General features: G+C 55.1%; 1 protein-coding gene across 1 annotated transcript; it reads left to right on the plus strand.

Moving 5' to 3' along the window:
• Positions 1–6,337: 6,337 nt before the first annotated feature.
• Positions 6,338–15,019, plus strand: VRK3 (VRK serine/threonine kinase 3). The gene is made up of 12 exons (XM_056336017.1): positions 6,338–6,486; positions 6,576–6,895; positions 7,925–7,977; positions 9,866–9,932; positions 10,706–10,790; positions 11,267–11,369; positions 11,727–11,819; positions 12,036–12,168; positions 12,887–13,007; positions 13,300–13,358; positions 13,832–13,980; positions 14,677–15,019. Exons 1-11 carry the CDS (start codon positions 6,401–6,403, stop codon positions 13,978–13,980), a joined length of 1,269 nt encoding a protein of 422 aa, XP_056191992.1. The 5' UTR covers positions 6,338–6,400; the 3' UTR covers positions 14,677–15,019.
• Positions 15,020–15,174: the final 155 nt, after the last annotated feature.

Raw genomic sequence — 15,174 nt, forward strand, 5'->3', positions numbered from 1 at the left:
CCGGCAATATCAGCTTTAAAAATAGCTGTGTACAAATGGAGAGTGACATCCCATGATTGCACCGCTAGGACCCATCAAGCTGGAAGGGGCGATCCCGCTCACTGCGTCGGTGGCTTTGCTCCTGTCATCCCACTTGCCACCTCAGTGGCTTTGCTCCTGCCACCCCACTTGCCGCCTTGGTGGCTTTGCTCCTGTTGCTGGCTGAGGTTGCCTTCCCAGGGCACCCAGAGCAAATCACAATTGTGGGTCTGGCCCTGTAACAGCCACCCGCTGGATTTCTCCCTGCCAGCTGTGCTCTGCTTGGGGGCTGCTGCTGCTGCGCTGGATGGGGTGGCTGCAGGAGCATCCCCACTGGCCAGGCTGCTTGGGTCCCCTCTCTCGCTGGGCTGCACCGGGAGATGCACAGACCTGGCTCATTCAGCAGGCACCCGATGAGCTGAAGCCCGTCTGCCAGGGACAACTGAGCAGCCACCTGACCACAGCAAAGCTTTCCTGCTGGCACTCAGCTATGCAGCGGTGTCCAGCAGAGCTCACGAACAGGGTGCAGGGGCAGGCAGGAGCCAGCCTGGCCCAGCGAGCTGCCATCCCTCAGGAGAGGCACACCTGCACTTTGAGACATGAATGATGCAGGTGGGCTGAGCATGGGGCGGCGCACACCTTCCCACCGTGCCTTCCCCCATCGCCTGTCACCATGTGGCGCGGTGTCCTGCTGCAACCACAACGGGAATGGCATGGTGAGGGCCTCACCCTGGGTCTGCGCCCCAGCATGGATGGCAGCATGGGGATCCTGGCCTCGTCCCAGCTGCAGAGCCGTAAGTGCCTATGGTCTTGGGGAGGATCTGGGACAGTCAGTGCCTGTGGTGACATGCAGGAGGAGCTTCATGTCAGCTGGGACTGAGCCACTCGTCCACACCCCAGCTTGAGCCCGGGTTTGATCCTCCCCAGTTACTGCCGCCGCAGCTCTCCCCATGACCTTCCCTGTTGCCTCATGCAGTTGCTCTCTGTGCCTGCCTTTGAAGGAAGCTGAGCGATTAGATCAAAACAAGAGTCTTGCCAAAGAAAGTATTTACAGGCTCCTCATGGCTCCTAGAACAGAAGATGGGAGGTGTTGCAATGAGGTGCAGTGGCATCGCAGTGACTCAGCTTGCACCCACGATGGGGAGTGTGCAGGACAGGACTGAGCAGGGACACAGGAGAAACCCACAGGAAAAGGGCAGCGGGGTACCAGGCAGCTAGGAAGTGCCTGCTGGGGGGATGTCCCTCTCTGAGATCGCCCATCACTCATCAGCACCTGAAAGGAAGAATCAGCCGCTGTGCTGGCAGGCCAAGCCTGCCAACCCCACTCCTGCTACCTGCTGGCACCCTGTGTGTCCCCAAGGTGACTGGCTCAAGCTGTACTCCATCACCTTCCCATGCTGGCTGTTATCACCCCCAGCTCCCTTGGGGTTATTGCCAGGGGGCAGCCACTGGGGCCACCCTAGCAGCAGCAGTGGGGATACCTGTCACGCTGTTTCAGACTGTCTGCCTGGTTCAGAGACCCCAGCCCTGCCCACCCCATACCTGGTTTCGGGGTTAAACCAGTTTTAAAGGTGCTGGCTCGCATCAGGAAACCACCTTATCCACCCAAACAACATCCAAAACATGGGGCTGCTTGGCAGAGGTGTTGTTGGGGGGACTTGCCAGTGAGTCCCCAGCGCAGCCATGCCAGTTCAGACACGTGGCCTGGACCCGGCACAGGGTGCATTGGCTCCTCATCTGACCTCCTGCAGCCAGCAGCAAAATGCGGATGCTGGGAAGAACACTGCTAAGTGATTTCTGCTTTGGTTCCTCTGCTTTCCCCATGGCCCTGCTGCTCCAGGGCAGTATGTGGGCAAGGACTTTGGCTGGGGTTCACTACCTCTGCCTACGTGCCACCGCCTCTGCGTTGCTCCTTGCCCAGCCTCTGCTGCCCTGCTGCTGCTCCCTGCGAGGGCAGGAGGGAGTGTCAGCAGGGCAGACACCCTGTAACGCCTGGCAGCACCCTCCTCCAGGGCAGCCGGTGGCTTGGGGACGTGCAGCGAGGGCTACCCTGGGTACCACATCCCGTGAGCTGCCAGGCCAGGAACAAACACACCAGCCTCTGCCAGGAGCATTTCCTATCTTGTCTTACTTTCTCCCTGCTCCTTAACTTTGCTGCAGTGCTGGATGGTGCAATCTTGGGACTGGCATTTTTTACCCTTGAGCGCCACTGCCCAGGCATGAAACGCCGGGATGATGGTTCCCATGAAAGTGGGGAGCAGATCCAGTCCCTTCAGCTCCCCCACACTGGTCAGAAGAGCCCTGCTGCTGCCCATCTCCCAGCACCAGTAGCATGCACGGCCACACACCCTCCTGCCTTGCTCACCCGGCATCATCAGTGATGCCACATCAAGGGTTTGCTGCTGTAGAAGGGGAGCATGTGTGTGTGCACACACACATGCTCAAATCCTCCTGAGCCATGGGCAGAGGGATCTGCTCTGCAGAGCCAGGCAGGCTGAGAACAACTATTTTTCTTGGGAACACCGGCTGCACAAAAGCAGAAGGATGGGGGAGTTCCCATCTGGTCTTACTCCAGGGAAAGGTGTGTCCTTGTCGCTTCCCAAGCATGACGCTGTGGCTTGCTGCAGCTCATCCTCTCTGGCTCCTGCAGTGTTGATGCGGTGGTGAAGAGGTTTGTCTTGACCTGCCCGTGAGACCACCGTGGGGGCCTGGGGTGAAGAGGCTGTTCCCCCACGCCCCGGGGGGAATGAAGGACCTTGCTGCCTTGCCTGGGTGCAGGTGCTTGCTGGGCGAGGACCAGATCTCTCTGGCTGCTTTCCCCCTGGGGTGGATTACCTCTTCCCTTGCCCCTAGGGGCATGCCAGCATGCAGCCCCCAACCCTGGTGGCCAGGTTGGAGTCTCCTAGTGCGTCACTCCGCTCTGGAAGCGCTGGGGAGATGTGCAGGGGAGGTGGAGTCCCCTTGCAGTGCTCAGACACAGGAAGATTGCCATAGGCTGGGAAGGCTGGTACGGGAGGAAGCGTTCCAGGACCCCTCCACTGCTCTTCCCAATCCCTGCGCCCCTCAAAGTGTGATTTCCCCAGCAGTGCCCTGCAGGGAGCTGGTGCACTATCCAGATGCACCAGCCTCCTGCAAAGCTTCCCCAGGGTGTCCCTGCTCTGTCCCCATGTCCCTATTGGGGGTTAGAGAGCTCAGTGCCCTCGACAGCCCCTGGTGCACCACCAGCATGGAGGAGATGTGGCTGGAAACATTGGCCACTGCTCCTCCATGCCTGGGTGAGCATCCTGCTGCAGCCGGGGAGACGGCAGACTGAGCTGGGAAGGCAGCACAGCCCGGGATGTGTTCGAGGAGGCTCTGCCTGCGCTACCCAGCTGCTGCCCGAGGGCAGGCTGTTGTCCCTTCACCCCAGATGGGCAGCCAGTGTCCCCACGGCCACTTCCCGGGAATGTGCAGGCAGCCCTCCTGCGCCAGCAGCCAGGACCTCTCATGGCTGCTGGGCTGGAGCTGGCAGTGCGGAGCTGACAGACTCCCAAGGCCTCTCCCAGGACTGTAGCACCACTGCACAAGCGGCATCTCTTCACTTCAGGATCAGAGGTGTGTAAATGCAAAGGAATAGTCACATTTCATTAAGAACAATTGAAGAACTGGCAGCTTTGGGTGCTCTGTCAAGCTCAAAGATCTCTGCCAGCACACAAATCCGATAAGTCACACACTCGGGCTGCTGGCAGCCGTGCTGGGAAGTCAGAGGTGAGATAAAGGAGACATAACCGAGTTGACACCAAGGAAATCCCCGAAGGGAGGAGATGGGGATCTGCCTGTTGCCACCCTAGCTGCCTGCATGCTTCTGGCGGGCACAGCAGCATGGACCATCCACAGCACGCAAAGGCCAGAGGGAGACAAGTCTTGTCCTAAAAGTGTTGACGTTTTCCTCTTCCAAGAACAAGGTGAAGTTCAAAATTCACCTAACCCACTGCTTTGGAGGAAGCTGGATGCGGGGCAGGTAGTGCTGCTGGCTCAGTGAGGGTGGGCAGTTTGCTGGCCATGTGGGTTGGGTTTTGGCTTAGAAAAAAACTAGAGAAACTTTTGGGATAGAGGGAGTGTCCCCAGGAAAGGTGAGCTCTGGCTAAAGGAAAACAGAGCCACAGTGCTAGCCTTTAAAATGAAAACCATCATGGGAGGGGGTTTTAAACTGAGCTTAGTGGGTGAGATGAGTGGGCAGTGGGGCAGGTAGATAAATGCGTAACTCTGTCCCCACAATAAAGGAATGGAAAATTTCAGAAAAAAGGCACATTAAAAAACCAAGCTGCTGGGACGAGATCAAATGCTGTGCGCTGGCTGCGGTGGCGGCAGGGAGAGGAGAGCAGCCTGGTTTAGGTGGGGATGAGGCACTGGGAAAGGCCAGGGTGCAGTGATGGTCACAGCCCAGGGCAAGGGCCAAGAAGCCACTGGTGGAGGTGTGTGAGCCAGTGAGGGGAGGCACTGGCTCGAGCGAGTAAATGGGTTACGGGCATCGGGAGTCTGCAGGGAACGGACCACAAAACACGGAGGACGCAGAGGGGAGGGCACTAGGGCTTGGCTATCAACCACCTGGAGAGGATGGGGACAGTGCCCCCCCAAACGCTAAGGGAGGCTATGAGGCTGTGAGCAAGGATCCACTGCCTGGGGGGCCTGAAGCGGCAAGTGTCACAGCAAAGCCACCCTAAGTGACTGCACCTGGAGCCCCCAGTTAGGGAAACACAAGAAGGGGCATCCCCTGAGCCATGAACTGGTGTAGTCAAGGGTGAAAACCTCTGCGGGCTTACTTATCCTTGCCAGAAGGAACTACATAAGATAAAGACACTGGCTGGAGGAAGTGAAAGCCAGACACAGAGGAAAATACATGCGAACAGGGTCATACTGCCCAGCCAGCGTGGGTGCAGGTGTGTAGCACGGGATCCTAATGCAATACCATGGTGAACCTGCAGGAGGATGGTTGAATAGCAAAGCAGGCTAGCCAAAATGCAAATTAATATTAAAATTAATTGGCTCTTTATGGTATGAGCTGTTGCCTTCAGTTCCACATCACTCCTGTTCGTGCTCCAGTGGTGTTTGGATGGCTCACTTTCTTCATGTTTGGATGGATGCTTTGAAAAGCAACGTCAGTATGTGTAGAGATGTTCTCTGGAACAAGACACCAGGTGCCTGCTGCACACACCTCGCCTGCCCCCTTCTACCCCCTTGCTGTGGGGTCTCAGGGGCCAGACTCCTTCCCCAAGCAAACTTTGGTCTTGTCCCACCAGATGGGAAGGTCCAATTCCACCTGTGCTTCTTTTATGGCAACATATAGGTGCCTGCTTGGGGATTACAGGTGTACAACGTACAGAAGGTGCAGTATACGGAGACATCCATACTGGGCACACAGGGTTGCTCCTCCCAGCCCTGTGCTGCCGATCAGCACCCATTGACTTGTGAGAACCTGTTCTGCAGTCCTAACGCCGTTTTTAAGTAGCGTGCTGATGTTCTTTCTTAGGTGCCAGTGTGATGGGCTGACCCCGCCTGGATGCCAGGTGCCCACCAAAGCGGCTCCATCACTGCTCCCCTCGGCAGGACAGGGGAGGCAAAATGGAATGAAAGGCTGGTGGATCAGGATAAGGACAGGGAGATCACGCAGCAATTACGTCACGGGCAAAACAGAGTCCACTTGGGGAAGCTTAGTTTATTACCATTCAAATCATAAACCCCCCTTCCCCCTAGTTGTCCCTTCTTCCCGAGCTCAACTCCACTCCCCATTCCCCCCCCACAGCGCTGCAGGGACGGGGCTGGGGCTGCGCTCAGCCCCGCACACGCTGCCCCTGCCGCGGGGGTCCTCCCACGGGCACAGCCCCCCAGGCACAGCCGGCCCCAGGGGGGTCCCCAGCCCTGCCCCAGCCCGGGTTCCTCCGCACGGGCCCTGCCGGCAGCCGCCCCCGTGGGCACCCCCTGCCCCGGCGCGGGGTCCTGCCCGGGCTGCGGGGGTTGGTGGTGTCAGCGCCCCCTGGCACCCTGGGCTGGGGCACAGCCGGCCCCGCCGGGGGCTTCCCCACGGGCTGCCGGAGCCCCCCCAACCCCCGCCCACTCCCCCGCTGCCCGCAGGGCGGCTGCTCTCACTCCCCTCTCCGGCGGCAGCTGCTGCTGTGCAGCGACTCTCCCGCTTCTTGGCCCCGCCACCCCCGGCGCTGCCCCCGGCTGGCAGCCGGCTGCGGGAGCTCCGTCGGGCGCAGCCCCCCGCCAAGCCCAGCCCCGAGGAGCGCGCTGGGTCCCGCCCGCTGCCCGGCCCCTTGCCCCGGGCGGCCCCGCCTGGCCCGCCCGCCTCTCCCGGCCCGGCCCGGCGGGGCTGCGCGCATGCGTGCGCGGCGGCGGGGCCATGGCGGGCCGCGGGCGGCGGGGCAGAGGGCGGCGGGGCCCGGGCGCGGAGCAGCGGGGCCCGGGCGCGGCCCGCGACGTCCCGAGGTGGCGGCGGGAGTGGGATGGGGGCGGCGGGAGCGGGGCGGGGCGGGGCGGCCCGGCGGGCGCTGACCCTGTCCCCGCTGTGCCCGCAGGCAGAGCCGGTGCTGCCCGTGGTGCGGCCGCGGCCTGGAGCCCACCTTCCGCTTCTGCCCGGCCTGCGGCGGGAGGCTGCCCGCGGAGCCTCGGGAGGAGCCGGCCCCGGCGGAGCAGCCGCCCCCGCCCTCACCGCCGCCGCCGCCCCGGAGCCCGGCGGCCTCCCCCGCGGCGCGGCCCAGCTCCCGCTCGCCCCGCAAAGCGCGGCCGGGGCCGGCGGTGCCGCTGCCGGCCGGGACGGTGCTGGCGGACCGGGGCGGCGGGCAGTGGCGGCTGGGCCGCCTCCTGGAGAAGGGCGGCTGCGGGCTGCTGTACGAAGGTGCGCTGGGGCCGGGGGGCGGGTGGGGGCCGGGGCCGGTGCCCCCGGGGAGGCCCTGCCGGGCGTGCCGGGCCGGAGCCGCGCCGTCACCGGGCGGTACGCGGGGCTCTCGGGGCCCTGCCGCCGCCTCCTGCTTTCCAGGCCGCAGCCGGTGATGCCGGTGCCGTTAAGTGTCAGCCCCGGGTCCCCGGCCTGTCCTAGGCCAGCGGCACCGTCCGGGCGCCCGAGTCCGGGCGCCTCCTTGGTGACCGTCTCCCTCCCCAGCCGTGCGCTGCCGCAGGAAAGGTCCCATCTTCTGTGTTGTTAACTTGGAAACTGCAGGAGGAAATTTCCCCGTTAGTAAGTTTTGGCTGTTTTGCCGGATATTTGGCTTTAGTTCCCTTTTAATTACTCCGTTGTATAACAAAGTCTGGGCATCCACCTGTGTCTTTAACAAAGTGCTAGAGAAAACCAATGTTACAGAGCAGGGCGTTTTTATAGAAGTGCCTTTTGGGTGATGAGCAGCAGATAACCCCTGTGTAGCTCTTGGCCTAAGAGCAGGAGAAGAGGAGCTACCCCAGGGCCAAGTAATGGACGCAAACCCTTCCGGAGAAGGACACGTGTAACCAACATCCATGCAGAGCACAAGGGGCTTGGTGTCTCTTACAGACCTGAGAGGCTACGAAGTGAGCTGGAGCAAATGCTCAGCAAATGGATTTGGGGGTGCCTTGGAGGTTCTGCTAATGATTTGTTCTTTACGTACCACCTTCAAAGCACCCCGCTACGGTAGCCATGCCTAGATGCTTCTGTGACTTAAGCAGAACTGCACTTGAAGCATGTCAGGGGTGCTGTGCTTCTGGAGCAAGGTAAGAATTATTTTGTCGTAATCTGGGAGGACGCTGTCACAGAGGATGCTTTTGCAAAGACCAGGTGAAAGAAGCAGAGGATAAGTAAAAGCCAGCTGCACAGGCTGTGTGCAGTGATGCAGGTGACACTGCAAGTGCCTCTTTTCCGTGCTCCTGTAACCACATCTGTTCCATCCTTCCACAGCGCAGTCAGCATCTGGAGCCTGTCCTCAAAAGCAAAGATACTCCCTCAAACTTGTGAGTTTTGATCTGTTTGGGTAAGGAATTAGTGCATAGTGTACTGTGTCCAGGGCCCAACCCATTTGGTCCATATGGCTGAACATGTCCGAGGAATGCAGAGGAAGAGGTCACAGCAGGCCCTTTTAGCTTAGGGAATAGATATAACTTCCTGAGGGTATCATGCCTGGATTTTAGTAGCAGTTGGCTCTTCTGTTAAAGGTGTGAAGAAAATAGGAGGATTAAAAAACTGAAAAGCCTTTGTCACCAAAGGTTGCCTCTTTGATCTACCAGGCTCAGTAATCTCCAAAATTGAATCTGGTGGTGTAAGGTGAAGATCTTGATTCGTTAATGTCAGACCTACTTCTTCCCTGGATGGGAAATGTGCAGGTACCCTGCTGAAGTCTGTGGAAACTGGAGAGATTAGAGTTTGGTGGCTGTGCTGAGGTAGCGTGATGAACTAGTAGTGAGAGACTCTGCAAGGCAAGAGCACATTTTTAAATCAAACAGCAATTATAGCTGAGTTCGAGCCCACTTTCCAGGCCCTTGCCAATAACTTGGGTTCTCCAGGAACGTGCTGTTTCTAGTAATAGCTGTTCTACAATGGAAGTTTGGTTGGTTCAGTTTGGTAACTCGCAAACCAGAGCAGACTCTCTTTCTTGTGTGCCGTGGCTCTTGGGGGTCACTTGTCTGTGGGAAGACCAATGCTGTCTAATGGCTCTGCGAGGGACCTGCTGGTGCCCACTCTTGCGGCCACTTGAAGAATCACTCTCCCTTTTTGTCAGAGGAGACATTGAAAATGATGGAGAAAAAAATACAGTGTTAGTGAGAGAAGACAGCCGAGCGCCACAAAACTAGAACCAGTAGGTGGGGAACTGTAATCACTTCTGTACACAACACTCCCAGCTCTTCTGTTTAGCACCTTTGGCATCTTCTGGCATTTTGCTTGGGAGTCTACTGAGGCTGCAGCCCAGCCCTCATGGCTGCAGAGGACTGCAGAGTATGATATGGCACACGAGAGAGAGCATTTTGGCTCCTGGGTTGATGGCTCAGATCAGCTTGCCAGGCAAGGTGCAGAGTAAAATATCCTCTGGAACATGGTGGTTTGTGTTGTCTGGAGCCTGCTGATCCTCCAGCTACCATGGCCAGTTGTGAGTAGGGCCTCTGGTATCCAACCAGCTAGAATATAAAGCTGCTGCTTCCTCCCGTGTGTAATAGCATCTGTCCTAAATTAGCCTGCGGTGTGCTGAATATATGTGTGCTGTGGGCAGATGCACGCATGTTGACTGTAAACTGTATGCATTTCAGGTCACTCAATCACAGCAGTAGTAAAAGTGCAGTAATGCTTGCTGACCTAAAAAGGTGGATTATAAGATGTCAGCACATTATGCAGACACTTAAATGTCACAAATACAGACTACCTTGTCTCACTTTCTGGCAGCTAGAATAAAATGTTACAGGTCTTTGTTGAGTCTTGCCTGTTTGCAGAAATAAGCTCGGCTGTGCTGTGGGTAAGGTCACCTCTGGCTCCTTTTAACGTAAGAGCTTTGGGGCGAGAGCTTGCTCTAGATTTCCAGATAGCCTGCATTGTCTACCTTTTTTTAACCCACAGTAAATGGTTGTGCTTTAAATGTCTGACTTGAGAGGGCCGTTCCCCGGTTCTGTGCTGGTGCTCGTAGTTAATGTGGTTGTTAGGCGCAGCATTAAATAGTGAACCAAAGACCTGAGCTCTGTTCTCAGCTCTGTTGCTGACCTGGTATTTGATACTTTTTTTTTTTTTTGTGGGGTGGTGTGTGTGTTGCTTTCTTTACAATGACTAGTGAAGGTCTTGTAGCAATCTTGCCCAAGTTTCCTATTTTAGCAGAGTGTGCGTGGCTGAAGTGACACCTCTCCTTCCTGTTCCCTTTAGGATGTCAAAGATGGCAAGATCTACAATGAACAGAATTTCTTCCAGCGAGCTGCAAAGGCAGGCACAGGTTGGTGCTTCTTGGAAGGGCAAGGACTAGGCTGCTTGTTAGGAATACTGGCATCCCTCTTTTATCAGTTATGTGAGTCTCTTGGAAGGCCAGGCTAGAATAAACCAATTCCCTGCTTGGTTAGTGCCAGACCGCTGAGAAATTTGGTTGAGAGCCAGCTCTCCCAGGAGTCTCTGTGTACCTTAGGACACTGCAATATTGGCATTTTGAAGCTTTCCTGCTCTACCCACGCCTTGCCTTGATCTCACTGGTAGCTGTTCAGCCCTGCAGCCTGACTGGCCTTGGCTCCCTCTCTTTTCTGTGCCCCTTCCATGGATTTTTCCATCAGCTGCTGTCTGGTATTTACTCCACTGACCCAAAAACCTGAGCAAGAGCAAAGGTGACCAGAGAACATGGGCAGGGGTGACGGAGGAATTTGTGTCAAACCTGCGCTTCTGAGAGGACTCTAAAAATCTGCTTCTCCATCCCCCTCTCTCCCCCCACTTCTTGTTCTGCCTAGCCCTATAGCAACCACATCCTTAGCCTGCTCTGGTATTCCCAGCATCTTATTTTCCATCTTATTGTTGCTCTGCCATGCTGCGCACACTGACCTGCCAATTCCCCAGCAAGTTAGGCCAGTGGTTGTGGGACAGTCAGTAGGAGAGAGGCTTCCAGCTGTGAGCTGCTCAGGGCAGAGCAGGCCTCCAAGAAAAGGGCACCCTGGACTTAGCTCCTTCGTTCTGGAGCTCCTTTGCAGCATCTGCTACACTCTGTCCTCTTCTCTCCCCTTCTAGTGGAGAAGTGGAAGAAGTGGCACTCTGTGCCATTGCTGGGAATCCCCAGTTGCGTTGGCTTTGGACTGCATGCAGATAGCTACAGGTGAGCTGACTGCGAGGGGCACAGCTGAGCTCTTTTGTCAACTGCCATCTTCCTGGACTTTCCCATTTCTCTCCTAGCTGTCTGCTATTTTTTTCTCATTGTTCCTGGGCTCCTAACCTTATGCACTGCTCCCATCTCATTAACAAATGGGTTGCCTCTCTTACTACTCTGGTTCCTTCAGTCCTTGTGGTTCTGGTGAAGTCATTGCTTTTGCTGCTTCTGCCCCTCAGGCCAGGGCATGCCTTACTGCCACCTTTTAAGCTTAGCATGAAGGGTTTCAGCTGTATATGTGCAACATGATCAGCATGTCTCCTTTTCAAGAAGTTTTCTGTGACCAAAGTTGAGGAAATACTTGCCTAGGTCAACTTGGGAGTCGAAGGGGGGGTCTAATCCAGGTGGATCACTTGACGAGTGTCTGTTCCAGGGTTTTCAAGTCGGGTTGGTGCTGCTGCATGCTAAACCCTTGTCTCTTGTAGGTTTTTGGTGTTCTCTGACTTAGGGCAAACTCTTCAGTCCGTCCTGAATGATGGCTTACACGTGCTGAAGGAGAAGGCAGCTTTTCAGATCGTAGTCCGGCTGGTATGTAGAGAACCAATGCTAAGAGACTTTTACAGAAAAGACCTATAACTTTTCCTGTGGCTCTTTCAAAGGTGTTTTATAAGTGGAGCCAGAGGCTTGGCTGGGGTCCTCATGTAGCATCTCTTGAGCCTGTTGTAAACTTGAGTAACATCTTTTGAGCAATAGGTCACCTTGAAGGATTGTGGGGTGAGGAGAATGAGAGACACCTGACACTTGAACAGTAGAGGGTCGGAGATGTGCTCATTGTGCTCTTCCACACAGCTGCGGGGAACTGGGGAGGGTCCAGCTCAGTGATAGCCAGGGTGCTGAGGGAGTCTGTGTGGTTCTGATATGGTCGCCTCTTCTGTTTACTCCTAGCTAGACTGCCTGGAGTACATTCATGAAAATGAGTATGTGCATGGGGACGTCACAGCTGAGAACATCTATTTGAACCCAGCTGACCTCACACAGGTAGGGAGCAGGAGCCGTGCTGTGGGGAAATGGCAGTGGAAGTGGGCTTGTGAAACGGGAAACGGGACAGAGCAACACCCAGGTTCCTGCTGCTGGGCAGGGGAGCAGGGCAGACCATGGTGCTCAGGCAGGTGCTGTAGTGTGGGATTGTGGGCTGCGCTGTAAGCAGAATTCACACCATGCACACACAGACATGTACTTCCTGATGTCTTCCAGGTGACCCTAGCAGGCTATTGCTTTGCGTTTCGTTACTGCCCAGGAGGGAAGCACGTGGCTCACCGTGAAGGCAGCAGGACCCCTCATGAAGGCACGATGGAGTTTATCAGTCTGGACAGCCACAAGGGAGCAGGTGAGTCCTGGTTTCTGACACAAGCCAGCAAACCTCAGCTGGAGCTGTTAACTGTGGCAGTGTTTGCTGGAGCTAGGGCTCCCTGCTGGTGTTTCTGTTATTGCTGCTTAGTCTTGCCTCTCTCTGGGCTGCTGTGTTCAGGCTTGCCAGGTCGCTCGGCCACTGTGGCAAGAGGTGCAGGGATGTTCCTGCTCCATCTGGAGCCTTGGCTACTGCAAGCATGTGAGGAATAGAAGACAGGGCTGCTTCATGCTGGCTTAGCATGGATCTGTTTAAAGCCAGGCTGGATCCCTTCCTGAAACAGATTTGCAGCAAGCTCTGCTCTGACCTTGAAGCAATGAGACCTGGAAAGGCTTTTAAATTAGCCAATTCCTCTCCTGGCTGGGATGTGACTGTTCTCTCCCAGTGTTCAGACTGGGCAAGTCTTCCTCCAGAGGCTGGGAGGCAATTCCTCAACTGTGTGAGTTTGCAGGCTCCCAGAAGTATCAATATCCTAGAGCACATTTTAACAAAGCTCTTGCATTTCTTATGCTCTTTAGACTTGTACCCCTTCATTAGGTTGCCTGTTTTACAGAAGAGGCACCTGAAATAGAGACTTGTAAGGTTGTGCAGTGAGCGCTGGAGTCCTTACTTGCTTTTGGAAGGGATGCTAGCCTGGGCCTCTTCTGGGTGGCTGCCAAACTTTTTTCACATGTGAATATCTCTTCCTTCCTATCAGGACCATCTCGCCGGAGTGACTTGGAATCTCTGGGCTACTGTCTGCTGAAATGGCTCTGTGGCTTCTTGCCTTGGTCTGATGAGCTGGACAAAGTAGAAACCGTGGTGGAGAAGAAAGAAAAGTAGGAGAAATCATCTGCTTTTTTTGGGAAATGCTGAGCAGGAAGCAGCGAGGGAGGTTTTGTGACTGAAATCACTCAGTCACAGTACGCTGTTGGGATGTGGGTAAATCCCACTGTAAAGGTTGAACCTGGCCAAAGGGTGTTTGATGAACCCCGATTCCTGCTCTGTTCAGAACGTAGCCATCTGAATTCAGCCTGTTTTTATTTTTTTGTCCTTATTGCCAAAGACAGGCTGTTCATGTGCCCGCTCCATTGCTTCTCATCTGACAGCACTCTCCACTAATTATTCCAGGTACAGAGCAGATGTGAAATGCCTTCTTCAACTATGCTTCAGGCAGAGATCCATTCCAGGTATGGACTTGCTCTCTGCGATGGTTGGACTTGAGGAGGGAGGATTGACTGTACCTGAAATGAGAACCTTTTCTGTGCTGAGGTGCTAGTCCAGCATGGCTTCCACTGGCAATGGTGACCAAGCATTGCATGGACTGGTTGACAGGCTCTTCCTGTGAGCAAATCCCTTGTTTTCTTCACAGCAAAATAAGGGGGGCTGCTACCCAGTATCTGTATTGATGAGCCTTGCTGAAGGGGCAAGCGTTCTGGTGATTTTAAAAATTCAGTATTTGGGGCTAGAGGTCATTTCCCCATCCTGTCTCTGAGCTCCATATTAGTCTTCGGTTTTGCTTTCCTTTCTCTGTAGCTGGCTGAGGTGGGTGGGTGGGTGACCCATCTGCAGGCCCAGCAGTCTGAGGTGGCCATTTAGCAGCTTTGTAAAGACAACTGGCGTTGATGTGCTGCTCCATGCAGTGATGTTCCTTGCTTTGCAGATGCCCTACAGAGCTACCTGCAGCAAGTGATGGCACTAGGGTACGAGGAGAAGCCTGACTATGAGGCGCTACGGCAGCTCTTCAAGAAGCCACTGGAAAAGATGAAAGCTTCAGCTTATGACTCTGTGGATATCAAAATGGTGCCCTAAGTAAGTGCCAGTAGTTTGGATTGCAGCAGGCCAAAGCACTGGTCCCCCTGTGCTGCTGACCTGCTCCGCGTGCCCCGGGCTGCTGTGGGCAGCAGTTAGGAGATGGGGACAGGGCCAGCTGGTCTGTGACATCGCTCCAGGTGAGACCTCGGTGCCCCTCCTGATGTGGGGAAGGACCACTGGCCCTTCAGCATTCCCTATTAAGAGACCAGTCCAGTGCTACACAAAGCTAGGCTTAGCCTGTGTTACAGCATGTGTTTTCTCAATTTTCTCTGGAAATACTTGCCCTTGGAGGAGTACAGCAAGGCTTAATAAAGCAAAGGCTGAATGGTCTGCAGGGGTATGGAGGTGTTAACAAAATGCACACTGATGCAATCTAGTCCTTTTATAAAAGAACTGAGGCTCTAGGCTGTTGCTTTTGGGTTTTCTTGTAGTTCTGGTTTTGTTGCCTTGGGCCTGGGGCAGTAAGTGGTGGCTTTCTAGCCCCAGGTGCTCTGTTCTATCCATGAGGCACCTCCAAGATTGAGGCTTGATACAGACAGATCTGGCTTTTAGTCCAGGGCTGCATCAGCCGTGGTGCTTGGATTAAGCAGCAAGATCCAGGAGGGCAGAGCTAGCTCCTCATCACATAATTTACCCTTCCTGGGAAGGGATTGAACTGATTTAATAGTCTCATTTTGTTGCCTTTTCTTTCAGATCAAGAAAACATGTACAGGAAAAGGGTTCAAAGCTTTCTGCAGTGCAAGGCCTTTCCCGCAGTTATTTAACTTTTTCTACCTGTTTTAGAACTTAGAGATGTTTTTTATAAAAGTGTTTTCTTCCGATTTTAATGTGACCCACACGCTGAATTTTGAGCTGCTGCTGTAACAAGTTAATGTGAAGACACCCCTGCATGGCAGGTCATTGTAAGCAGTAGCTGGAGAACTGCTTACTGGGAGAAGGGTGAAGCCTGGCACAGAATAACTAAATCAGGGATTGATTATTTTTTTTTTACTATAGTGGTAGTACATAGTTTTGTAATAAACTTTGTGGACAAGCACCCAAGGCTCTGTTGGTTATTTGGCACGCTCAAGGCCCTTCTGGAGGCTTTTTTTCTGGGATGGCTGTAGAGTTGTGCTACTTGTTGTGCAGGGTGTTCTCCTAGCTGCTCATGATATTAATGTAAATAGCCTACATGCAGCCCCTGCTCCAGCT

The sequence above is a fragment of the Falco biarmicus genome, chromosome 4 (assembly GCF_023638135.1).
Source record: "Falco biarmicus isolate bFalBia1 chromosome 4, bFalBia1.pri, whole genome shotgun sequence".
Taxonomy (NCBI): Eukaryota; Metazoa; Chordata; class Aves; order Falconiformes; family Falconidae; genus Falco; species Falco biarmicus.